The sequence below is a fragment of the Callorhinus ursinus genome, unplaced genomic scaffold, assembly GCF_003265705.2.
Source record: "Callorhinus ursinus isolate GAN/ISIS: 27379988/994484 unplaced genomic scaffold, GSC_fseal_2.0 scaffold20, whole genome shotgun sequence".
In the NCBI taxonomy this organism is placed as follows: domain Eukaryota; kingdom Metazoa; phylum Chordata; class Mammalia; order Carnivora; family Otariidae; genus Callorhinus; species Callorhinus ursinus.
In genome coordinates, this window is record NW_027397082.1 from 6,339,052 (window position 1) to 6,366,141 (window position 27,090).

A 27,090-nucleotide genomic window follows, 5' to 3' on the forward strand; every position below is an offset into this window, starting at 1 on the left:
CAGAAGAAGAAGAAAGAGAGAGAGGGACAGAAAGTATATTGGAGAAAATAATAGCAGAGAACTTCCCTAATGTGGGGAAGGAAACAGGCATCAAAATCCAGGAGGCACAGAGAACCCCTCTCAAAATCAATAAAAATAGGTCAACACCCGACATCTAATACTAAAACTTACGAGTCTCAGAGACAAAGAGAAAATCCTGAAAGCAGCTCGGGAGAAGAGATATGTAACCTACAATGGTAGAAACATTAGACTGGCAACAGACCTATCCACAGAGACCTGAGAGGCCAGAAAGGACTGGCATGATATCTTCAGAGCACGAAACGAGAAAAATATGCAGCCAAGAATACTATATCCAGCTAGGCTGTCATTGAAAATTGAAGGAGAGATAAAAAGCTTCCAGGAGAAACAAAAACTAAAGGAATTTGCAAACACAAAACCAGCCCTCCAAGAAATATTGAAAGGGGTCCTCTAAGCAAAGACAGAGCCTAAAAGCAGCACAGATCAGAAAGGAACACAGACAATATACAGTAACAGTCACCTTACAGGCAACACAATGGCACTAAATTCATATCTTTCAATAGTTACCCTGAATGTAAATGGGCTAATATGCCCCAATCAAAAGGCACAGGCTATCAGATTGGATTAAAAAACAAGACCCATCAATATGCTGTCAGTAAGAGACTCATTTTAGACCCAAAGACACCCCCAGATTGAAAGTGAGGGGGTGGAAAACCACTTACCATGCTATTGGACACCAAAAGAAAGCTGGATGGCAATCCTTATATCAGACAAATTACATTTTAAAACAAAGACTGTAATAAGAGATGAAGACGGACACTATATCCTACTTAAAGGGTATATCCAACAAAAAGATCTAACAATTGTAAATATCTATGCCCCTAACATGGGAGCAGCCAATTATATACGGCAATTAATAACAAAAGCAAAGAAACACATTGACAACAATAATAGTGGGGGACTTTAACACCCCCCTGACTGAAATGGACAGATCATCTAAGCAAAAGATCAATAAGGAAATAAAGACTTTAAATGACACACTGGACCAAACGGACTTCACAGACATATTCAGAACATTCCATCCCAAGGCAACGGAATACACATTCATCTCTAGTGCCCATGGAACATTCTCCAGGATTGATCACATCCTAGGTTACAAATGAGGTCTCAACCAGTACCAAAAGACTGGGATTGTTCCCTGCATATTTTCAGACCACAGTGCTTTGAAACTAGAACTCAATCACAAAAGGAAAGTCGGAAAGAACTCAAATACATGGAGGCTAAAGAGCATGCTACTAAAGAATGAATAGGTCAACCAGGAAATTAAAGAAGAATTTAAAAAAATTCATGGAAACCAATGAAAATGAAAACACAACTGTTCAAAATCTTTGGGATACAGCAAAGGCAGTCCTGAGAGGAAAGTATATAGCAATACAAGCCTTTCTCAAGAAACAGGAAAGGTCTCAAATATACAACCTAACCCTACACCTAAAGGGGCTGGAGAAAAAACAGCAAACGAAGCCTAAACCCAGCAGAAGAGAAATAATAAAGATCAGACCAGAAATCAATGAAATAAAAACCAAAGAAGAGTAGAACATATCAACGAAACTAGTAGCTGGTTCTTTGAAACAATTAACAATATTGATAAACCCCTGGCCAGACTTATCAAAAAGAAAAGAGAAATGGCCCAAATCAACAAAATTATGAATGAAAGTAGAGAGATCACAACCAACACCAAAGAAATACAAACAATTCTAAGAACATATTATGAGCAACTCTATGCCAGCAAGTTAGATAACCTGGAAGAATTGGGTGCATTCTTAGAGATGTATCAACTACCAAAATTGAACCAGCAAGAAATAGAAAACCTGAACAGACCTAGAACCACTAAGGAAATTGAAGCAGTCTTCAAAAAACTCCCAAGAAACAAAAGCTCAGGGCCAGATGGCTTTCCAGGGGAATTCTATCAGACATTTAAAGAAGAATTAATAACTATTCTCCTGAAACTGTTCCAAAAAATAGAAATGGAAGGAAAACTTCCAAACTCATTTTATGAGGCCACCATTACCTTGATCCCCAAACCAGACAAAGACCCCATCAAAAAGGAGAATTACAGACCAATATCCTTGATGAAGATGGATGCAAAAATTCTCACCAAAATACTAGCCAATAGGATCCAACAGTACATTAAAAGGATTATTCACCATGACCAAGTGGGATTTATCCCTGGGCTGCAAGGTTGGTTTAACATCCGCAAATCAATCAATGTGATACAATACATTAACAAAAGAAAGAACAAGAATTATATGATCCTCTCAATAGATGCAGAAAAAGCATTTGACAAAGTACAGCATCCTTTCTTGATCAAAACTCTTCAGAGTAGAGGGATAAGGTTACCTACCTCAATATCATAAAAGTCATCTATGAAAAACCTACAGCAAATATCACTCTCAATGGGGAAAAGCTGAGAGCTTTTCCCCTAAGGTCGGGAACGCGGCAAAGATGTCCACTATCACCAGTGCTATTCAACATAGTATTAGAAGTCCTAGCCATAGCAATCAGACAACAAATAGAAATCCAGGGCATCAAAATCGGCAAAGAAGAAGTCAAACTCTCACTCTTTGCAGATGATATGATACTTTAGGTGGAAAACCCAAAAGACTCCACCCCAAAACTGCTAGAACTCATACAGGAATTCAGTCAAGTGGCAGGATATAAAATCAATGCACAGAAATCAGTGGCATTCCTATACACCAACAACAAGACAGAGAGAGACAAATCAAGGAGTCGATCCCATTTACAATTGCACCCAAAACCATAAGATACGTAGGAATAAATTTAACCAAAGAGGCAAAGGATCTGTCCTCAGAAAACTATAAAATACTCATGAAAGAAATTGAAGAAGACACAAAGAAATGGAAAAACGTTCCATGCTCATGGATTGAAAGAACCAACATTGTGAAGATGTCAATGCTACCTAGAGCAATCTACACATTCAATGCAATCCCCATCAAAATACCAACCACTTTTTTCAAAGAAATGGAACAAATAATCCTAAAATTTGTATGGAACCAGAAGAGACCCCGAATAGCCAGAGGAATCTTGGAGAAAGAAAGGCAAAGCTGGCGACATCACAATTCCGGACTTCCAGCTCTATTACAAAGCTGTCATCATCAAGACAGTATGGTACTGGCACAAAAACAGACACATAGATCAATGGAACAGAATCGAGAGCCCAGAAATGGACCCTCAACTCTATGGTCAACTGATCTTTGACAAAGCAGGAAAGAATGTCCAATGGAAAAAAGTCTCTCCAACAAATGGTGTTGGGAAAATTGGACAGCCACATGCAGAAGAATGAAACTGGACCATTTCCTTACACCACACACAAAGACAGACTCCAAATGGTTGAAAGACCTAAACGTGAGACAGGGGTCCATGAAAATCATAAAGGAGAACACAGGTAGCAACCTCTTCGACCTCAGCTGCAGCAACTTCTTCCTAGAAACATCGCCAAAGGCAAGGGAAGCAAGGGCAAACATGGACTATTGGGATTTCATCAAGATAAAAAGCTTTTGCACAGCAAAAGAAACAGTCCACAAAACCAAAAGACAACCCACAGAATGGGAGAAAATATTTGCAAATGACATATCAGATAAAGGGCTAGTATCCACAATCTATAAAGAACTTATCAAACTCAACACCCAAAGAACAAATAATCCAATCAAGAAATGGGCAGAAGACATGAACAGACATTTTTCCAAAGAAGACATCCAAATGGCCAACAGACACATGAAAAAGTGCTCAACATCGCTCGGCATCAGGGAAATCGAAATCAAAACCTCAATGAGATACCACCTCACACAACTCAGAATGGCTAAAGTTAACAAATCAGGAAACAACAGATGTTGGCGGGGATGCGGAGAAAGGGGAACCCTCCTACACTGTTGGTGGGAATGCAAGCTGGTGCAACCACTCTGGAAAACAGTATGGAGGTTCCTCAAACAGTTGAAAATAGAGCTACCATACGATCCAGCATTTGCACTACAGGTATTTACCACAAAAATACAAATGTAGGGATCTGAAGGGGTACGTGCACCCCAATGTTTATAGCAGCAATGGCCATAATAGCCAAACTGTGGAAAGAACCAAGATGTCCCTCGACAGATGAATGGATAAAGAAGATGTGGTATATATACACAATGGAATATTATGCAGCCATCAAAAGGAATGAGATCTTGCCATTTGCAAGGACGTGGATGGAACTGGAGGGTGTTATACTGAGTGAAATAAGTCAATCAGAGAAAGACATGTATCATATGACTTCACTGATATGAGGAATTCTTAATCTCAGGAAACAAACTGAGGGTTGCTGGAGTGTTGGGGGGTGGGAGGGATGGGGTGGCTGGGTGATAGACATTGGGGAGAGTATGTGCTATGGTGAGCGCTGTGAATTGTGCAAGACTGTTGAATCACAGATCTGTATTTCTGAAACAAGTAGTGCACTATATGTTAAGAAAAAAAAAAAGAAGAATTTAGCAGGAGGGGAAGAATGAGGGGGAGTAAGTCAGAGGGGGAGACGAACCATGAGAGATGATGGACTCTGAAAAACAAACTGAGGGTTCTAGAGGGGAGGGGGGTGGGGGCATGGGTTAGCCTGGTGATGGGTATTAAAGAGGGCACATTCTGCGTGGAGCACTGGGTGTTATGCACAAACAATGAATCATGGAACACTACATCAAAAACTAATGATGTAATGTACGGTGATTAACATAACAATAAAAATAAAAATAATAATACCATGGACAATGAAAGACCTCAGTACATGCATGAACCCAGTATTTTTCCTCTTAGCAATTCATATGAAGCCAAATATAATAATTGTATACCGTGCATATGGTTAGCCTATATTTAATGATTCCAAACAGAATGCCATCTGCATAACAGAGATGCATATAGGAAAGAATATTTTTTCATCTGTGAAATTTGAGTCTCATTATTTTTTTCTAAATATTTATTATAAGAAAGAAAAACTCATTCTTGGTTTCCAAACTGAAATTATTTTCATCACGTTGTTATTACCTGGACACTGGATAAAGGACCACTCATAGTTCTTTTCTTTAGGACAAAGACTGGCATCAAGAACCATCTCATTCTTGTGCATCCCAACAAGCTTCACTGGTCCCCGTGAAGATCCTTCAATGCAGTGTCCTCTTCCTGTATTACTAGGATCATTGCACCAGCCACATCCAGGTTGTTCCAAACAATGTCCACAGGTTCTCAATCCAGAACAATTTTGAGCTGTATGATAGGAACATTAACAAAATATGTTATATGACTTTAAATTTAAATGGAATTGTAAGCTAATGGAAAAATAAATACGATCTGAAAAAAAGATTGTAAAAAGTTGTCTATAGTTAATGTAAACATTTTTTGTAATAATATCTAACAGACAGCAATTACTTAAAGGGAATAAAACATACATCATGAGCAAAGAGATAAATGGACTGACTTAAAGGTGAAAAAAGGTGTGGTAACCATGACATGGAGAAAAATGAAGTCAGCCCTCAAAGGTTCCTGAGAACTTTACCTGTTTTTAGGACCCTTTGGAAGCTGATCCGGGGCCTACAGATCACATTTACCCTTGTCCATGATGTAGAGTCATGTTAGCTGTTCTTGTGCCTAGTGAGGGCCTTCAAGGAAAAACTCTGCACCTGCCTGTGAACATCCAGTGTAATTGCTGCCTGCCCATTCTGAGACAGCTGAGCCCCAGGTGTACTGCCTTTCATTGACAATGCTCTTCCCAAGGGTCCAGGATATGAGCATTTGGCTATCATGTGACGAGTAAACTCAATCTCACCCAAAGAGCCAAACTGAATGGGAACTTGGGCACCAGATCGCAGTGTCAGCCAGGCAACCAGCAAAGGCTCTGTCTGACTTTCAGGGTTGCAGAATATCCCTCCAAGACTCACAGGCTGAAGCTCAACGTTTTGTTTAATTGGTGTACAATCTGTGAGCTTCAACAAAGCCTATAAATACTGTGATGGCTTTTCCAAGGGTGAACATATTATAGTTTGTGTTATATTCACTATAGTTGCTATGCGATGTTTTAAATCTTTAATTCACAATCAGAGTATCCTATATTGGACTGAGATTTTCTTTAATTACTTTTACTGATATTTTGCTAGAAAAGGAACTCTTTGTCTTGGAAATTGTTTATCCGTAGAAGATAGTGACAGTGGTATAAGACATCATGAATGATCTAGCCACATGCTAGTAAAAACCTAGAAGGGGAAGAAACTAATTTCTGGCAGACCAAATTTCATTGTTATGGTGGTAATAACTTAATTGCCACTTAATGTTTCAATATTACTGTAAACAGAAACGTTCCTCAAATTGCTACCAACAAGAACGGTCATAAGCTTCTCAGTGAACATCAAGAATTCAATATAGTGAACTGTGCAGGCATAATAGAGTATTGGATTAAAGAATTCATCAATTACAATAAGATTTGTTATGAAGAATTTTTTGCATGCTGAGTATTTCAGAGATTGGATATAGGAAGGTGGAAAATGAGTACTGTCTGCTATATTTCCTCAATAATAATTAAAAAAGAAGAACACTCTTTGAATCATTGAATACAACTGACTAAAGTTATTTCTGTAGATAAGTAATTCATTGACATGAACATACTTCCTTTTGGAATTTATATTTTTTTCAGCAGTATTAAAAGATCCTTAGACAACTGAACATTTCATATATTACCATACCCCTTCTTAGCCTTCGTGCTTTGAAATAGTTCTCTTACATGTATGATTGTAGCTACCCCACAGTATTGTTGACTGGATTATTCTGTCTTCAAAAGTGTACAGGTTTGCTACAAAATCAATAGGAAATAATGGAAAATATCAAATTAGGTATGTTATCTTGACATTCCAATTATTTACTATCATGTGATGATTTGAAGTAGATCTTTACTAGGTCTCAACCAGAATAAATCTAGTTTTATAATTAGAGTCTATGGAAATCTCCTAGGAAAGTAAATTTTATTTTAGGACTGTCTTTTTAAGGAAATATAACCAAAAAATGTCTTGAAGAAGCATTACATACAAAGTAAGTCTAAACTATTCTCAAGTACAGCATTCCTGTTAATGCTTTCCAAACAACTCAGGAAATCTTAGATGAAAGAATGCTGGGTTTCTTGCACTGGCTGAATGACAAACTATTAACCTTCTAGTTCTATTTATCTATTTGATTTTAGGCTTTAATAACAAGTTACAAAATATCATGTTCAGAGCAACATTTTATTCTCAGATTTTATTTTACAGATGAAACTATTACATAAAGTAATGTTGGTTTTCCTTTTGCTCAAGAGTGGAAAGCAACAGGCATTGCTGAAAGATTAACAGAAAATTCATCCTTTAGTATTTAATAGTGATTCAAAACCTGACAGATTCTAATGTTTTTTAGACAATAATACAGGAAAGCTTTTGTAAGCTATGCTATTTTTCTTAAGTTATAAGTAGCAGAGAGACTGTATAAATTACAAGTAATTAGAGCAATCATTTTTATTTTCTTTATTTTTGGCTTTTTAAGAAATTAAGTTGTAAAACATTCAATACGGTTTTTGAAATGTGTAAGAATTTGAAAAATCAATCTGTAAGAAATTATGTCATCAGATGATTACTAGAGCTTTCTGGTTTCTGATACAGCATGTCAGGAATTCAGAAGTTACCACTCCATCCTACCAAAAAGTAAGAAGCAGCACAAAATGAAAAGTCAACAACTCTTCTTAGCTCTATCAGAGAAGTGAGGTCACAGAGCAAATCACTGCCTGCGAGATTGGAGAGACAGACAGAAGTATACGGAGAATCGTAATACACCAAATTTGAAACTTCTGCAGGAGCCAGTGTCTGGGGAAGAGACCCTGAACCAGAGCTGATCAATTGCTAGAAGCTCAGTGTGGACAACTCTGAGAGTTAAAATTCCCAGAAGGACCCAGTCACAGGGGCACTCCCACACTTTTGTTTTACCTCCAGGAGCTCTACAAGGTCTTCACAGTGAGTATCAAAGAAAAACCTTCCTGTGCTTCCAGCAGAGGAAGACAAAAACCATGCCAGAACATTCCATTCTTCTTAACAAGGCCTGGAAACACTATTTAACAGAGCCTAAACTGCTGAGGTTTTATCAGAGCTCACCTGACCTGTAAAAGGGAAATACCCAGCCCTATCCTGCCCTGGTTGGTCTTCATGGATGCAGGAAGAAATACACAAATCCATTGGGCCATCCTGTACCAACCAAGAGAGGGGAAAACACTGAGAAGCACTAGTGAAGCTCACAGCAAGAAGCACAAGCTCACTAAAAGACTGAGACTTAGCTGCAGAAGACTTCTGCTCCTTCCACAACCTACCACTATGTTACTAAAGGCCTACTAACTGCAGTCTCTTTTACCTGTAAATCATATCTGGCTATCAGGGAAAAAATTACAGGGCATACCAAAAGGCAAAAAACACAATGTGAAAAGACAGAACAAGCATCAGATCAGACATGGCAGGAATATCAGAATTATCAGACCAGGAATTTAAAACTATGATTAATATGCTAAAGGTTCTCATGATAACATGCATGAACAGATGAGCATTGTAAGCAAAACTATAAAACTCCCAGAAGATAGCATATAAGATCTAGATGACCTTGAGTTTGGTGATGATGTTTCAGTTATGACACCAAAGGCACAATCCATGAAAGAAAAAAAAATGATAAACTAAACTTCATTACAATTTAAATTCAAATTTAAAATTTCTGCTCTGCAAAGACACTGTCAAGAGAATGAAAATATATGCCATAGGCTGTAAGAAAATATTTAGAAGAGACACACCTGATAAAGGACTGTTATCTAAAATACACAAAATCTCTTAAAGCTCAATAATAAGAAAACAAACAACCCAATTTTAAAAATGGGCAAAAGACCTAAGCAGATACCTCATCAAAGAAGATATACACAGCCAAGTATGAAAAGATGCTCCACACCACATCACTAGAGAACTACAAACTAAAACAACAATAAGATACCCCTATTAAAATGGCCAAAATCCCAAACACTGACAACACCAAATGCCGGTGAGTGTGTAGAATGCAAAGTAACAGAAACATTCATTGCTGGTGGGAATGCAAAATACAGCCACTCTGAAAGACAGTTTGGTGGTTTCTTACAAAACTAAACATACTTTTACCATACATTCCAGCAACAACAATCCATGCTATTTACCCATCAAATGAACTAAAAATTTATTGTCCGCACAAAAACCTGCACATAGATGTTTACTGAAGCTTTATTCATAATTGCCAAAACTTGCCAAAAGCAACAAGATTTTATTAGGTGAACAGATAAATTGTGGTACAAGACAATGGAATATTATTCAGCTCTAAAATTAAATGTTACCAAGCTGTGAAAAGACATGAAGAAAACTTAGATGCCTATTACTACGTGAAAGAAACCAATCTGAGAAGCTACATACTATATGATTCCAACTACATGACATTCTGGAAAAGGCAAAACTGTATAGACAGTAAAAATATTAGTGATTGCCCGGAATTAGGAAAGAAAGAAGGATAAATAGTTGGAGCTCAGAGGATTTTTAGGCAGTGAAACTGGTGTGAATGAAACCGTAATGATGGCTGCATCCCATTATATACTTGTCAAACCCACAGAATGTATCACCAGGAGTGAACCCTAATGCAAACTGTGGACTTTGGGCAATGATGATGTGTCAGTGTAAGTTCATCCACTGTAGCAAATGTACCAGTCTGGAGTGGGATGTTGACAGTGGGGGAAGTTGTGCATCTGTGGTGGCAGAGGATATACAGGAACTCTGCACCTTCCTCTCAAAATTGCTGTGAACCTAAAACTGCTCTAAAAAATAAATTTTAATCAATTTTAAAAAGATTACTTTCCCTAATTGCCAAGAAAAAATGTTTAAATTAAGCATGTACATAAACCCATAAAATACCGGAAGAAATACAGATTTGTGAGATATGTACCATATTCTCATGTTTCCTATTATTCCATTTTCACTGTAGCAATTTAATTACATTTTTACTTGAACTTTTATATATTAAGAACTAAACCTTCTATTATTGCATTAAATTATCCTTTTGAAGTTCATTTTCACAAAGAGAATAACCAGTTTTAAGTAAAAATATGTCAATTATTAATAATTGCAGTTAACAAAGTTTTCTCAGAAAACGTTAGGCAAAATTTGTCTTAAGATATATTTCTTTTCTTCAATTTGTGAATTTTAAGTACTAATATCACAACATTACAACTAAAAAAGTGGGGAATATTATATAATCCATATTTGTTTCCCATTAGCAAAGAAAAGTTTCCTTCAAGTTCCATTTACTAGGAAACCTCAAATGATCACTAAACAACTTTTTTAAGCAGCATAAAATGTATACCATTTCTAATACAGTTTTATTTATAACTCTAATAATGTTTTTAAAGACTTACATGTTAAATGTTTAGTGAAGGACCAGATACATGTAGTAGAAATGATCGTGTAAATCCATTATGTATAATTAATGCTAACAAGATATAAAGTTAAAGGCAAAAGTATGACAAAAATATTGCCCAAAAGCTGACGTCTTTGAAACAGTAAAACTCAGCTACTTTTAGCACTCGGATTTTGATCAAGGATGCCACCTTTATTCCTAGTCCTTATTTTATTTCCTGGCATTTCCTTACTGCTCATTAAAAGCCTGTTGGTTAAAAACAGGGAAGAATGACATAACCGAGAAGGAGTTTGTTTCTCACAAGGAGTGGATCACCACCGGGTAAATACTACTTCCAGGAAATACGAGGTCTCCTTGAAGAGAAGTTCAATGGCCCTCTTTCCCACTAGAATGCAAAGGGCATATAATTTAAAGGGCTGAGGAATAAAAATAACTGTTATTGGACATCATCAGGACCAATGAGCTATAGATAGCCACTGAGAAGGTAAATATGATAACAGACATAAACAGTCAAAAAAAGACCCACAGAAAAGAAAAATCCAGCAGACCAGACTAACTGCTCAAGAACAAATGGCTGAAGTAGAAAACAAAACTCTCAAGAAATCAAAATCAAGAAAACAAAAAAAAAGAAAAGAGTTAAAAACAAAAGACATAAAGGCAGAACTTAACTGATGTACGCACCCCTAGCAGACAGCCCTACCAGTCGCACGTATCATAATTTAGTTCATCAGTGGTGAAGATGCATGTCATACCAGTGTTTAATCATGTTTCATATACCTTCTCAAAAAATGCAGCTACAGTTTTTATAGTGCAAAAACAAGGTTCTCGAAAACATCCATTTAAAACAGATAAAAATCCCTGAATAAACAACCATAAAGAAGAAAAAACATCTGAATTGTAACAAGAGATGGAAAATACAAGTGAATTTATGATATATTGAGATTTATCTAGAAATTCCAACCACTATTTTAAGATTTCTAAAAAAGAGTAAATAGAAGAAAACAATCTAAGCATTAAAGACCATTTTTAGCAGGTAAAGAAAGAAACTACTCTTCAGATTCAAAGAGCCAATGAGAATCCATTTTGAAAATCCAACTCAATTACTGGAAAATTGAATTAAAATGAGTTACACAATTTGGAATGCCAAGGATAAAAAGGAAAAAAATTTTTAAATCTTTTACTTCCTAAAGAACTTTTTTAAAAAGATGCTCCACAAAGGAATGAAAATCAAATTCACATAAGAATTCTCACTCACAACACCAAACACTACAGGGTCTGAGGAAAGAATAACTTAGAAGTCCCACATCCAGCCACTTTATCAATTACGTGAATATAAAACCGTACACTTTAGACATACAAAAACTCAAAAAGTTTACTATCCACGGATTGATTTGAAAGAATTACTAAAGACTATTCTCCAAAAGGTGAATAAATGAGATGGAAGATATGGAATGCAAGAAAGACTTGTGAGTAGTAAAGACGACTTAGATTTAACTCTAAACAATTTTTAGAAAGTTCTTAAGCATCTAAGAGCTTGGAGACTTTACAAGCTTCTTTTTCCCTACCTTTTATCCTTTTATCCTATAACACACACAGAGAAGTCCATAAAGAAAAATATGAGATTAATAAATTATTGTCCAGAAATGGTCTGTGCCTGCACACAGCCTGTAGGTGGAACACTGTGCCCCTGCACCCCTCTCCTACTCAGCACACCAATCTTCTCCCAGCAGTACCCACTATCTGGCATTTACATTAATTTTTGCCTTACTCTACAGTTTTACCTAAATATTCATTCCTAAACAAGAGAGCTTAGTTTTGCCTATTTTTGAACTTTATCTAAATGGAGTCACACAGAATGTAATCTTTTGTGTCTGGTTTCTTTCACTAAACATTAATGTTTGTGGAAAGACAAACATGATTATGAAGGCAGGAGAGCCTGAGTACTGTATCTCCAGCACTGGTATGCAGCTCCCCTGGGCAGCTGACTCCTAATAAGATGTTTTCTGTGGGAGTAAGACCATTTTATGTCTGCGACAACCCCAGTGCCATGCACTGAATGAGGTCCATCCCCATTCCCTATCAAAGATCCTAAAAAAGGATAGCAACAAGGAACTCAATGCCTAATATACCCAGCCATGCCCATCCTAGGAACACCTCTCCACTTGATGCCAAGAGCCTGGGGAAACAAATATATCCAAAAGCCACAACCTAAAAGTTCTACCTTACATTGTGGCACTTACTGTTTTGTCTCAGCTCTTCATGCAACAGTGGTGCCGGAGCAAATACAGGTTTGGCTGGGTTGGTAGACTATTGGGGTATCTTTGGGAGTGATGTAAGCTCTGGAAAGGCCAGTGAGTCTCCACCTGCACTGTCTTAAGCAGCTGGCTACCTCTAAATGAGGAGGTCACTCATTCGAGCAAGAAGAGCTTATAACTGGGTGGCCATGTTGTCTGTGGCCCACAAGATCCCAGGGGCAAGCCTCAAAATAGTAGATTCACCACCAAAAGGTATCTCAGACTTAGGAAGCTCCTCTTAAAAGAAGCAGCTCTTCCTTCCTCTTAAAGTAGAAACAAGAGAGCTCAGAGGAAGGACGGAAGGAAGAATGGATGGGCAGACAATGCATGTTGCTGCTAGGATACTTATCCATACATCATCATAGTCATGTTGTCAGTGGCTGCTCCTAGGGAAGGAATGTAAAGAAGCCAACAGGCTGATAAGAAAGTCCAGAAGGAACTTCAAAAAGTTGCAGGAAAAAGCTGCGTTATGGCCCAAACTCCCAGGAAACCTGCAAGTGCCTGCTTGCGGGAGGGAAAGGAACAGAAGAAAGCCAGTGGACTGATGCAAAAATCTGAACTGGACCTACAGGAGTTGCAAAGATCAGGTGAGAGAAGGCATAATAGTGTATAACTTAGAGTAACTGTTAGGAGAAAAAAAATAGACTTGGGATGACAAGATCCCTTGAAGAGTATTCCCTTAGAAAGATTAAAACTGTCCCTTCCCTATCCCATTGAACACTCTTCAACTACAACACATTCCTGAGCTTAACCCAGATGGGACTTCAAGTGGCTGCTATTTTGTCTCCTTTCACTACACTGTCACCGCAGTCCCTCTGGGACCTGGCACGTGTCAATTGGATTCGCTCATTGCAAACCCAGCTTATTGCAGGTAAAAGTATTGGGAGGAAAAATAAAACAAAACAAACCTAAGAATTCCTGGTGCTTCTGTCGTAGTGAGCTTCCTAGACATTCAGGCGTTGGGCAGTGGGGAAATGAAGAGGGGAAATGAAGAAAATATTCCTCTCATTTCATCTGTGCCTGTTTAGATTTAGCAAGTGAATAGATGTTTTGCTTTGTATAAATAAAGGATTTCTGGATGAACATACACTTGAACTCCAACTTATCTAAGGTGATTCTGCAGCTAACTGTGGTTGTGGAATGGTGACCCCGGGCACATGCTGAGTATATTCCCCATATGTCCCAAAAAGGATGTAAAGTCTGGTAGCTCTATTTTCAACTTAAAAAAAAAAAAAAAAAAAAAGGACGTAAAGTCTGGATCAGTCACAGGAGGGACAGACCCCAATTAGTGTGGCATGAATGAATCAATTCAACACTGAAAAGCAGGTGGTGGGAGCAATGGAAGTAAATAATCTTTCCTACCTTCTTATTATAAATCTGAAAAGACCAATTACTTCATGTCCCAGTTGGAAAGGCATTTTTTGATGAGCCCCAGTGTCAAAGGGTAGATTGTGGAATGATAAACCATATTTTCTGCTAGCACAAAGCTAGCTGAGACCAGCAGCTTCTACATTTTCCCAAGCAAAAAAATCCTGCATGTGGCTTCGAGTTTCTACAAGGACACCAGGTGCTATCAGTAGTGTTATGCAATTCCCTTGGCAGGAGCATCCTGATACAATTTGCCTTTGCAAGAAAGTCCACTCTCATAACCACACAGTACCCAGTATCACACACTTAGCCAAATGCATCTTCGTCCTCCAGTCCTTACAAAACATGAGACCAACAAGGGGTAAGATCTTCTCCTGAAGTACAACCCACAGCAAGTCCAGTACCACTGTGCTAACATGACTCTTCCTGTGATTCCAAGACCGCATCCTGCCTTTGCAGTAGATGCACCACCATGATATGATTGATATTCTTGCCAAAAAATGCTTAATTTGAATCCAATCATGAGGAAAGAATTAGACAAATCCAAATTGGGACACTTACAAAACAAATGGTGTTGATTCTTTAAAAATATCAGTTGTGTAAGACATGGGAACTGTGCTAGATTAAAGGACACTACAGCACAACAAAGCAATATGTGATCTTTGCAATATTAAGCACTTTCGTGAAGTGTTAAACTATCTGCAATGTACACTCAGAGTTGGGGAGACCAAAACATGGCAAAATGTGTGTGTGTGTGTGCACGCGCATGCATACATAGGATAAAATAATTAGTAGAATTCAAAATGATGGTATAGTATAAATCTGGGGCTTATACCATTAAAAGGTTTTAAAACTAGCTGCAACACTTTTTCCCATCTTTTAAAAACATTTTCAAATGTTTAATTCCTCCTTCCATCACAGGAAATTGATTTATGTTGCCTTTAAACAAAAAGTCACTCTAGATAAATACTTACGAGAGCAGGTGGCAGTTTGCCACTCCAGACACTGTCCATATGGAAAAGAGATTATGTAAGCATTCGAGTCAACACATCGTCTCGTACTACTGCACCACATACACTCCATGCCATTGCTGGTACAGTTGGAGCAGGATGTCCGTAGGGAACATGGCTTTTTGCATGGCCTTGCATTTTGATTTGGACTAACTGGAATAAATCAACAAATATAATTATTTTATTTGTTAACTGTATTTTAACACAGATATATGGGTTTCATTTGTTTTGTGGTTTAGGGAATGTTGCAAATAAGCCAAGTGTGGGATAAAAATTATAGCAAAAACTACGTGATAAGATAAATGAAAATGAGATGAGATGTTAACACTTCTTAAATTTATTATTAAATTTGAAAATTATACTTCTTTGGAAAATTCTAATCCATTACAAAGTACATAAAGGTACATAATTTAAAAACTTAGAAATGTAGCCCATGACCTAGTTTTCTATCTTTAGCTAAATATTACACAATCATTATTTACTTCCCACTAAAATGTTTTCCATAAACATTCCATACGTTATCAAAACAAATGCCCTGTCCATTAACATGTCATTGATATAAACAAACAATAAAAATAAAACAATAACTAAAATCTTTACATGAAATAGAATATCACACCCTTTAACTAAATATTTTTTTTAAATGCTAGCAACGATGTGAACCTTTGTTCATTGTTGGTAGAAATGTAAAATGGTACAACTTCTGTGGCAATCAGTATGGCAATTCCTCAAAAATTAAACATAGTATTACCATATGATACAGCAATTCCACTTCTGCCTATATACCCAAAAGATGTGAAACTAGAACTGGAAAAGATATTTGTAAACCCATGTTCATAGCATCATTACTCACAACAGCCAATAAGTAAAAGCGACTCAGGTGTACATTGATGGATGAATGTATAAACAAAATGTTGGATGTACATACAATGGAGAATTATTCAGGCTAAAAATGGAAGAAAATTCTAACATATGCTACGATATGGATGAACCTTGACTGGATCAGTCAAACTCATAGACACAGAAAGTAGAAGGTGGTTGTCAGGGATTGGGGGAGGGAGGTATGGAGAGTTATTGTTTCATGGGTACAGAGTTTGGGAACATGAGAAAGTTCTGGAGATACATGGTGTTGATTAATGCACAATAATGTAGATGCACTTAATAACACTGTACTTTACATTTAAAAATGGTGAAAATGGGGAAGGGAGCAAGATGGCGGAGGAGTAGAAGACGTGGATTTCATCTGGTCTCAGGAATTCAGCTGGATAGGGATCAAACCATTCTGAACACCCACGAACTCCACAGGAAATCGAAGAAAAGAATGGCAGCAATTCTGAACAGAAAAGCAATCACTTTCTGGAAGGTAGGACGTGCGGAGAAGGGAATCTGCGGCGATATTCGGGAGAATAGACGGCGGGGGAGGGGGCCTCCATTGGCCACTTCTGGCAAGTGCTAGAGCCGCAGAGAACAAAACTGGAACTTTTAGAAGTCGCTCCGCTGAGGGACGTCACTCCAGTGGCTAAGCTGGGGGTGTAACCCTCGTGGGACAGTGTGGTCTCAGGACCCTCGGGGTCACAGAAAGACCGGGGATGCCTCAGTGCAGCAGAGCTCCAGGGTATCAAAGCGGGGAAGCCGGCTGCAGAGACGGAGGTAAGGCATGAGCTCTCAGCTCGGGGTTGCCATAAACTGTGATCGGTGACAGTCAGGCCACTGCTCCTCCAGCAGGGACCCAACAAGCGGCAGATCCAGGGAGACTCCCCTTCCTCCCCCGGGGAGGAGTGGCGCGGGAGCGCACCGCAAGGATCTGCTGGTTTTGGAGACTCCGCACCGAGTCGGGTGCCAGAGATAGAAACGCTCGGTCACAGGCCAGGTGAGCACGGAGTGTGGCCGGAGACCAGGGAGATGGGAGTGACTGACTGCTTTTCTCTGGTGGCGCACTGAGGAGCGGGGCCCTGAGTTCTCGGCTCCTCCCGGACGGAGACTGGGAGGCTGTCATTTTCGCTCACGTCCTCCAAGGCTGTACGGAAAGTTTGCAAGGAAAAAAAGCTCCCAAGAGCAAATCCGAGCAGATTGCTTAGCGTGGCCCAGGAAGGGCAGGGCAATTCCGCCACCAGCAAAGACATTTGGGAACCACGGCAACAGGCCCCTCCCCCAGAAGATCAGCACGAACAGCCAGCCAAGACCAAGTTTACCGATCAATGAGAACGGGAGAACTCCAGTGCTAGGGGAGTACTGCACATAGAATTGATGGCTTTTTTTAACATGATTCATTAGTCTTTCAAAGTTAATTTTTTTAACTTTTTTTTAATTTTTCTTTTTCCCTTTTTCAACCAACATCTTATCAATCCCCTTTAAAATTTTTTTTTTATTTTTCACTTTTAGAGTCATATTCTATCCCTTCATAGTAGTTGCCCTTATTTTTCGCATATATATATATAAGTTGTTCTCTCTTTAAAATTTTGAGATATAGTTTCTCCTAACATATCAAAATATAGCCTAAATCACTAGCATATGGCTTTGTTCTACTAACCTGCCTGATCACATTCTCTCCCCTTTTTCTTCTCTCTTTTTTTTTAATCCTCTTCTTTCTTTTTTCAAACACCTTCTTATCAATTCCTTTTTTAAAATTTTTTATACTTTTCATCTTTACAGTCATATTCCATCCCTTCATCGTATCTACCTTTATTTTCTACATATTTAAGTCTTTCTTTCTTTAAAATTTTAGGAGGCACTTTCTTCTAACAGACCAAAATACACCCAAAATCTAGTGTGTGGCACTGATCTATGCACGAGCCTGATCATATTTGATCATATTCTGTTTTTTTGTTTTGTTCTGTTTTTGTTTGTTTTTATTTTTTTCTATTTCTTTTTTTCTCTTTCTTTTTTCTTCCTTTCTCTTTCTTTTCCCCTGGTTTCAGGTCTTTTCTGATTTGTTTAGGGTATATTTTCTCGGGACGTTGTTAACCTGTTACCATTTTGTTCTCTCATTCATCTATTCTCTGGACAAAATGACAAGACGAAAAAAATCATCTCAACAAAAAGAACAAGAGGTAGTACCATCTGCCAGGGACCTACTCAATACGGACATTAGTACGATGTCGGACCTAGAGTTCAGAATCATGATTTTAAAGATACTAGCTGGGCTTGAAAAAAGCATGGAAGTTATTAGAGAAACTCTTTCTGGAGAAATAAAAGAACTAAAATCTAACCAAGTCAAAATCAAAAAGGCTGTTAATGAGGTGCAATCAAAAATGGGGGCACTAACTGCTAGGATAAATGAGGCAGAAGAGAGAATCAGCAATATAGAAAACCAAATGATGGAAAATAAAGAAGCTGAGAAAAAGAGAGATAAACAACTACTGGATCACGAGGGCAGAATTCGAGAGATAAACGATACGATAACCGAAACAACATTAGAATAATTGGGATCCCAGAAGAAGAAGAAAGAGAGAGAGGGGCAGAAGGTATACTGGAGCAAATTATATCAGAGAACTTCCCTAATGTGGGGAAGGAAACAGGCATCAAAATCCAGGAGACACCCCACTCAAAATCAATAAAAATAAGTCAACACCCCAACATCTAATAGTAAAACTTACGAGTCTAAGAGACAAAGAGAAAATCTTGAAAGCACCTCGTGAGAAGAGATATGTAACCTATAATGGTAGAAAAATTAGATTGGCAACAGACCTATCCACAGAGACCTGGCAGGCCAGAAAGGACTGCTATATATAACTCATGATATATTCAGAGCACTAAACGAGAAAAATATGCAGCCAAGAATATTATATCCAGCCAGGCTATCATTGAAAATAGAAGGAGAGATAAAAAGCTTCCAGGAGAAACAAAAGCTAAAGGAATTTGCAAACACGAAACCAGCCATACAAGAAATATTAAAAGGGGTCCTCTAAGCAAAGAGAGAGCCTAAAAGCAGCATAGACCAGAAAGGAACACAGACAGTATACAGTAACAGTCACCGTACAGGCAATACAATGGCACTAAATTCATATCTTTCAATAGTTACCTTCAATGTAAATGGGCTAAATGCCCCAATCAAAAGGCACAGGCTATCAGATTGGATTAAAAAACAAGACCCATCGATATGCTGTCTGCAAGAGACTCATTTTAGATCCAAAGTCACCCCCAGATTGAAAGTGGAAAACCATTTACCACGGTGGAAAACCAATTACCATGCTAATGGACACCGAAAGAAAGCTGGGGTGGCAACCTTATATCACACAAATTAGATTTTAAAACACAGACTGTAATAGGAGATGAGGAAGGACACTATATCCTACTTAAAGGGTCTATCCAACAAGAAGATCTAATGATTGTAAATATCTATGCCCCAAACATGGGAGCAGCCATTATATAAGACAATTAATAACAAAAACAAAGAAACACATTGACAACAATACAATAATAGTGGGGGACTCTAACACCCCCCTGACTAAAATGGACAGATCATCTAAGCAAAAGATCAACAAGGAAATAAAGACTTTAAATGACACACTGGACCAAATGGACTTCACAGACATATTCAGAACATTCCATCCCAAAGCAACGGAATACAGATTCTTCTCTGGTGCCCATGAAACCTACTGCAGGAGAGATCACATCCTAGCTCACAAATCAGGTCTCAACCAGTACCAAAAGATTGGGATTATTCCTGCATATTTTCAGGCTACAATGCTTTGAAACTAGAACTCAATCACAAGAGGAAAGTTGGAAAGAACTCAAATACATGAAGGTTAAAGAGCATCCTACTAAAGAATGAATGGGTCAACCAGGAAATTAAAGAAGAATTAAAAAAATTCATGAAAACCAATGAAAATGAAAACACAACTGTTCAAAATCTTTGGGATACAGCAAAGGCAGTCCTAAGAGGAAAGTATATAACAATACAAACCTTTCTCAAGAAACAAGAAAGGTCTCAAATACACAACCTAACCCTACACCTAAAGGAGCTAGAGAAAAAACAGCAAATAAAGCCTAAACCCAGCAGGAGAGAGAAATAATAAAGATCAGAGCAGAAATCAATGAAATAGAAACCAAAAGAAGAGTAGAACATATCAACGAAACTAGGAGCTGGTTCTCTGAAAGACTTAACAAGATTAATAAACCCCTGGCCAGACTTATCAAAAAAAAAGAGAAATGGCCCAAATCAACAAAATCACGAATGAAAGAGGAGAGATCACAACCAACACCAAAGAAATACAAACAATTCTAAGAACATATTATGAGCAACTATATGCCAGCAAATTAGATAATCTGGAAAAAATGGATGCATCCTTAGAGATGTATCAACTACCAAAATTGAACCAGGAAGAAATAGAGAACCTGAACAGACCTATAACCACTAAGGAAATTGAAGCAGTCATCAAAAATCTCCCAACAAACAAAAGCCCAGGGCCAGATGGCTTCCCAAGGGAATGCTACCAAACATTTAAAGGAGAATTAACACCTATTCTCCTGAAACTGTTCCAAAAATTAGAAATGGAAGGAAAACTTCCAAACTCGTTTTATGAGGCCGCCATTACCTTGATCCCAAAACCAGACAAAGACCCCATCAAAAAGGAGGATTACAGACCACTATCCTTGATGAACATGGATGCAAAAATTCTCACCAAAATACTAGCCAATAGGATCCAACAGTACATTAAAAGGATTATTCACCACAACCAAGTTGGATTTATCCCTGGGCTGCAAGGTTGGTTCAACATCCTCAAATCAATCAACATGATACAATACATTAACAAAAGAAAGACAAAGAATCATATGATCCTCTCAATAGATGCAGAAAAAGCATTTGACAAAGTACAGCATCCGTTCTTGATCCAAACTCTTCCGAGTAGAGGGATAGAGGGTACATACCTCGGTATCATAAAAGCCATCTATGAAAAACCTACAGCGAATATCATTCTCAATGAGGAAAAGCTGAGAGCTTTCCCCCTAAGGTCAGGAACACAGCAGGGATGTCCACTATCAGCACTGCTATTCAACATAGTATTAGAACTCCTAGCCACAGCAATCAGACAACAAAAAGAAATCAAAGGCATCCAAATCGGCAAAGAGGAAGTCAACTCTCACTCTTTGCAGATGATATGATACTTTAGGTGGAAAACCCAAAAGACGCCACCCCAAATCTGCTAGAACTCATACACAAATTCAGTAAAGTGGCAGGATACAAAATCAATGTACAGAAATCACTGGCATTACTATACACCAACAACAAGACAGAAGAGAGAGAAATTAAGGATTCGATCCCGTTTACAATGGCACCCAAAACCATAAGATACCTAGGAATAAATCTAATCAAAGAGGCAAAGGATCTGTCCTCAGAAAACTATAAAATGCTCATGAAAGAAATTGAGGAAGACACAAAGATGGAAAAACATTCCATGCTCATGGTTGGAAGAACAAATATTGTGAAGATATCAATGCTACTTAGAGCAATCTACACATTCAATGCAATTCCCATCAAAATACCATTCACTTTTTTCAAAGAAATGGAACAAATAATCCTAAAATTTGTATGGAACTGGAAAAGACCCCGAATAGCCAGAGGAATCTTGAAAAAGAAAAGCAAAGCTGGCGGCATCACAATTCTGGACTTCTGGCTCTATTACAAAGCTGTCATCATCAAGACAGTATGGTACTGGCATAAACATAGACACATAGATCAGTGGAACAGCATAGAGAGCCCAGTAATGAACCCTCAACTCTATGGTCAACTAATCTTTAACAAAGCAGGAAAGAATGTCCAATGGAAAAAAGACAGTCTCTTCAACAAATGGTGTTTGGAAAATTGACAGCCACATGCAGAAGAATGAAACTGGACCATTTCCTTACACCACACACAAAGACAGACTCAAAATGCTTGAAAGACCTCAATGTGAGACAGGAGTCCATCCAAATCCTAAAGGAGAACACAGGCAGCAACCTCTTCGACCTCAGCTGCAGCAACTTCTTCCTAGAAACATCGCCAAAGGCAAGGGAAGCAAGGGCAAACATGGACTATTGGGATTGCATCAAGATAAAAAGTTTTTGCACAGCAAAAGAAACAGTCCACAAAACCAAAAGACAACCCACAGAATGGGAGAAAATATTTGCAAATGACATATCAGATAAAGGGCTAGTATCCAAAATCTATAAAGAACATCAAACTCAACACCCAAAGAACAAATAATCCAATCAAGAAAAGGGCAGAAGACATGAACAGACATTTTTGCAAAGAAGACATCCAAATGGCCAACAGACACATGAAAAAGTGCTCAACATCGCTCGGCATCAGGGAAATAGAAATCAAAACCTCAATGAGATACCACCTCACACCAGTCAGAATGGCTAAAATTAACAAGTCAGGAAGCGACAGATGTTGGTGGGGATGCGGAGAAAGGGGAACCCTCCTACACTGTTGGTGGGAATGCAAGCTGGTGCAACCACTCTGGAAAACAGTATGGAGGTTCCTCAAAAAGTTGAAAATAGAGCTACTGTACAATCCAGCAATTGCACTACTGGGTATTTACCCCAAAGATACAAATGTAGGGACCCGAAGGGGTACGTGCACCCCAGTGTTTATAGCAGCAATGTCCACAATAGCTAAACTGTGGAAAGAGCCAAGATGTCCATCGACAGATGAATGGATAAAGAAGATGTGGTATATATACACAATGGAATATTATGCAGCCATCCAAAGGAATGAGATCTTGCCATTTGCAACGATGTGGATGGAACTGGAGGGTGTTATGCTGAGTGAAATAAGTCAATCAGGGAAAGACATTTATCATATGACCTCACTGATATGAGGAATTCTTAATCCTAGGAAACAAACTGAGGGTTGCTGGAGAGGTGGGGGGTGGGAGGGATGGGGTGGCTGGGTGATAGACATTGGGGAGGGTATGTGCTATGGTGAGCGCTGTGAATTGTGCAAGACTGTTGAATCACAGATCTGTACCTCTGAAACAAATAATGCAATATATGTTAAGAAAAAAAAAAAGAAGAAGATAGCAGGAGGGGAAGAATGAAGGGGAGTAAATCGGAGGGGGAGATGAACCATGAGAGATGATGGACTCTGAAAAAGAAACTGAAGGTTTTAGAGGGGAGGGGGGTGGGGGGATGGGTTAGCCTGGTGATGGGTATTAAAGAGGGCACGTTCTGCGTAGAGCACTGGGTGTTATGCACAAACAATGAATCATGGAACACTACATCAAAAACTAATGATGTAATGTATGGGCATTAACATAACAATAAAAAATTTAAAGATAAAAATGGTGAAAATGGTAATTTTTATATTATGTATATTTCACAAAAATAAAAATGTTTAAAAAAGAAAATAATTTAATATTCATTTATCACTTAACAAAAATCCATTTCAAGACAAATACCATATGATTTCACTCATATGTGGAATTTAAGAAACAAAACAAATGAGCAAAGGGAAAAAAGACAGAGAGACAAATGAAAAACCAGACTTTCAACTATAGAGAACAAACTGATGGTGACCAGAGGGAAGGGTTTGGGGGGATGGGTGAAATAGATGATGGGGATTAAGGAGTGCACTTGTCGTGATGAGCACCAGGTATTGTATGGAAGTGCTGAGTCACTATCCTGTACACCGGAAACTAATATTACACTGTATGTTAACTAACTGGAATTAAAATAAAAACTTAAAAAACAATGTCCATGTCTAACATTTTATACTGGCTAATAAAACCAAATAAAAAGTTACAACATAATTAGTACAGGTTTTGGGTTTGAATGTTATCGCCAATATAAAAAATAATAAAAGTCAATCACCACAAAATGACATATTAGGCAAAAATAAGATGTAACAGAAAAGTTTCTTCTTACTTGCCAAATGAAATAGATCTGTAAGATGAAAATGATTCTAAATTAGTTGTTAATCTTAAAAACAAATCTTTCTTCCAAACACTGTTATTATAAAAGTAAAAGACGTTAACAAAATTAAGAATAGAGTCAACCAAGAAATAAAGATTGCATAAAATAATAAAATTTTGGTATTTTCACAAGTTAACCCTAAGGTCACTAATAGTAAGTGGGGAATGTGGATAAAGATAAAACTTACTAAAATTACCAGGGAATCAACATCATGAAAGGATGGTGAAAGTTACCTCAGGCACACACACTTTCACAAGCGGAAGGGGGTGATCAGAAGAGGAGGTAGAAACATGATATTTTTAAAGAAATACTAGTACTACTTACCAACCGGTTTTTCACAGACAAGGCCTTCTGCCATAGATGTACAAGGATTAGCTTTTAGGCCTGCCACTGCAGCCTTTTCCAGATAGGCACAGAACCCAGAATCATTCGGTTCACCAGGAAGCCACTGCAGTGTTGTGTTTGTAAAAGGGGACATGTCTTCCCATCCCCAGTAGGATATATTGATCTTGCGCAAGCCTACCCACGGTGATACTTTCTGTAAACAACAGCAAACGGAGCATTAAAAAAAGTTAGATATAAAAAGTCATATTCCTTAGCAAATAGCTCATTATCATTAAAAATTACATTTAAAGATATATAGAACTGCCTTTCTAATGACTTCCTGTACCAAGGATAATTAACAATTCCAATACATTTTGGAGAATGATGTAGAAAAGAACACTATTTTTCAAACATAGATTTTTGCTCTCATCCTACATAATTGGGGTCAGTTATTTAGCCCTTGTGAACCTCAGTTTCCTCTTCTACAAAATGAAGTTATAAATATCCAGAGCTTATTTATCCTGTGTAACTGCAACTTTGTACCTTTGGACCTATATCCTTACATTTCCCTCATCCCCTGAGCCTGGCAACCACCATTCTACTATCCGCTTTTAAGAGTTTGACTTTTCTGGATTTCACTATAAGTACAATCATGCAGTATTTGTCTTTCTGTATCTGGCTTATTTCACCTAGCATAATGTCTTCCAGGTTTATACATGTTGTTGCAAATGGCAAGATTTTCTGCTTTTGTAAGGCTACGTAATATGCCATTATCTATCTATCTCATATATATATCACACATACAGATATATAATATCACATATCACATTTCATTTTCTTTATCCATTTACCCATCGATGAACACAGGCTGTTTCCATACTTTGGCTATTGTGAATAATGCTGCAGTGAATATGGGAGTGCAGATATCTCATTGATATCCTGTTTACATTCCCTTTGGATACATACACAGACATGAGATTGCTGGATCACTTGTTAGTTCTACTTTTAATTTTTTGAGGAACCCCCATACTGTTTTTCAAATTGACTATACCAATTTGCATTCCCACCAACAGTGTACAAGGGTTCCTTTTTCTCCACATCTTTGCCAACTTATCTCCTTTCTTTTTGTTAACAGCCATTCTAACAGGTGTGAGATGATGGGTCACTTTAATTTTGATTAGTATTTCCCTGATGATTAGTGATGTCCAGCTTGTTATCATATATCTGTTGGCAATCTGTATATTCTCTTTGGAAAAATGTCTATTCGTATCCTTTGCCCATTTCTTCAGTGGGTTTTTTTCTTTGCTATTGAGTTATTTGAGTTCTTATATATTTTGGACATTAACTCATTACCAGATGTATGGTTTACAAACATTTTCTCCCACTCCACAGGTTGTCTCTTTACTGTGCTGATTGCCTTCTTTGCTGTGCAGAAGCTCATTAGTTTGATGCAATGCCATTTGTCTAGTTTTGTTCGTTGCCTGTACTCTTAGGGCCATTTCCAAAAAATCATTGCCCTGACCAATGTCAAGAAGCCTCTTCTCCATGTTTTCTTCTAGAATTTTTACTGTTTCAGGTCTTCCATTTGTGTCTTTAATCCATTTTCAGATTTTTGTATATGGTATGAGATAAGGGTCTACTTTCATTCTTCTGCATGAAGATATCCAGTTTTCCCAGCATCATTTACTGAAGAGACTGTACTTTCCCCATTGTGTGTTCTTGACACCTCTGTTGATGATCAATTGATCTTAAAAGCATGGATTTGTTTCTGGGCTCTCTGTTATAATGTGTCTTGGTGAAGGTCTCTTTATGTTTTTAATCTATTTGGGGTCTCATGGATCTGGATGTTCATTTGAGAAGTTTCAGATTTAAAATTTTCCTGTTATTATTTCTTTAGAGCTTTCTACCCCTTTTTGCTTTCTCTATGCCTTCTGGCAGTCCCGTAATCCATGTATGGATGCATCTGATGGTCTATCATAAGTCCCATAGGTTTTCTTCACTTTTTTTCATTCTTTTTTTCTTTTTCCACTTCTGACTGGGTAATTTCAAATGACTTGTCTTTGAGCTCACTGATTCTTTTCTTCTGCTTGACAGTGTCTGCTATTGAAGTGCTGTATGAATTTTTTAAGTTCAATCACAGTGCTCTTTAGCTCTATAATTCTGTTTGGTTCTTTTTTATGATTTCTATGTCTTTTTTAAATTTCTCATTTTGTTCACATATTATTTTCCTAATATAATTTACTTGTCTATCTATATCTCTTTTAGCTCACTAAGCTTCTTTTAGATGATTATTTTGAATTGTCAGACAGTTTTTAGTTCTCCATTATTTAGGGTCAGTTACTGATACTTTATTCTGTTGTTTTGGTAGTGTCATACTTCCCTGATTTTTTGTGATCCCTATGGCCTTGTATTGGTGTCTCATTTGAAGAAGTAACTACTTCTTTCAATCTTTATAGACAGACTTCAGTAAGGAAAGCTCTTCATCATTCAGCTTATCCAGAAATTCTAGAGGGCTATGTAGTAGAATCCATAGGCGGGTTTACTGCTGGAGTACACAGCTAGGCTAGCCTGGTGGCTAGGTCAGTGGGTGATCAGGTCTAGAGTATGGGTCCACAGAGGCCTGCCTGGTACCTGGATTCAGAGGGACAAGCCTGGAGCTTAGGACC

At 37.9% G+C, this 27,090-nt stretch overlaps 1 protein-coding gene across 3 annotated transcripts in view; it reads right to left on the reverse strand.

The window, feature by feature from the left end:
• Positions 1–27,090, reverse strand: part of ATRNL1 (attractin like 1) — a 919,082-nt gene that overhangs the window by 668,766 nt on the left and 223,226 nt on the right. For all 3 annotated transcript variants that reach the window (XR_012381651.1, XM_025881114.2, XM_073904148.1), the window contains exons 16-18: positions 24,425–24,638; positions 15,167–15,355; positions 5,101–5,319 (exon numbers count right to left, since the gene is read on the reverse strand). Coding sequence is in view for 2 of the 3 variants with exons in the window: in XM_025881114.2 (XP_025736899.1) it covers positions 5,101–5,319; positions 15,167–15,355; positions 24,425–24,638 (622 nt within the window). In the remaining variant the exon portion in view is untranslated. The remainder of the gene's footprint in view (positions 1–5,100; positions 5,320–15,166; positions 15,356–24,424; positions 24,639–27,090) is intronic.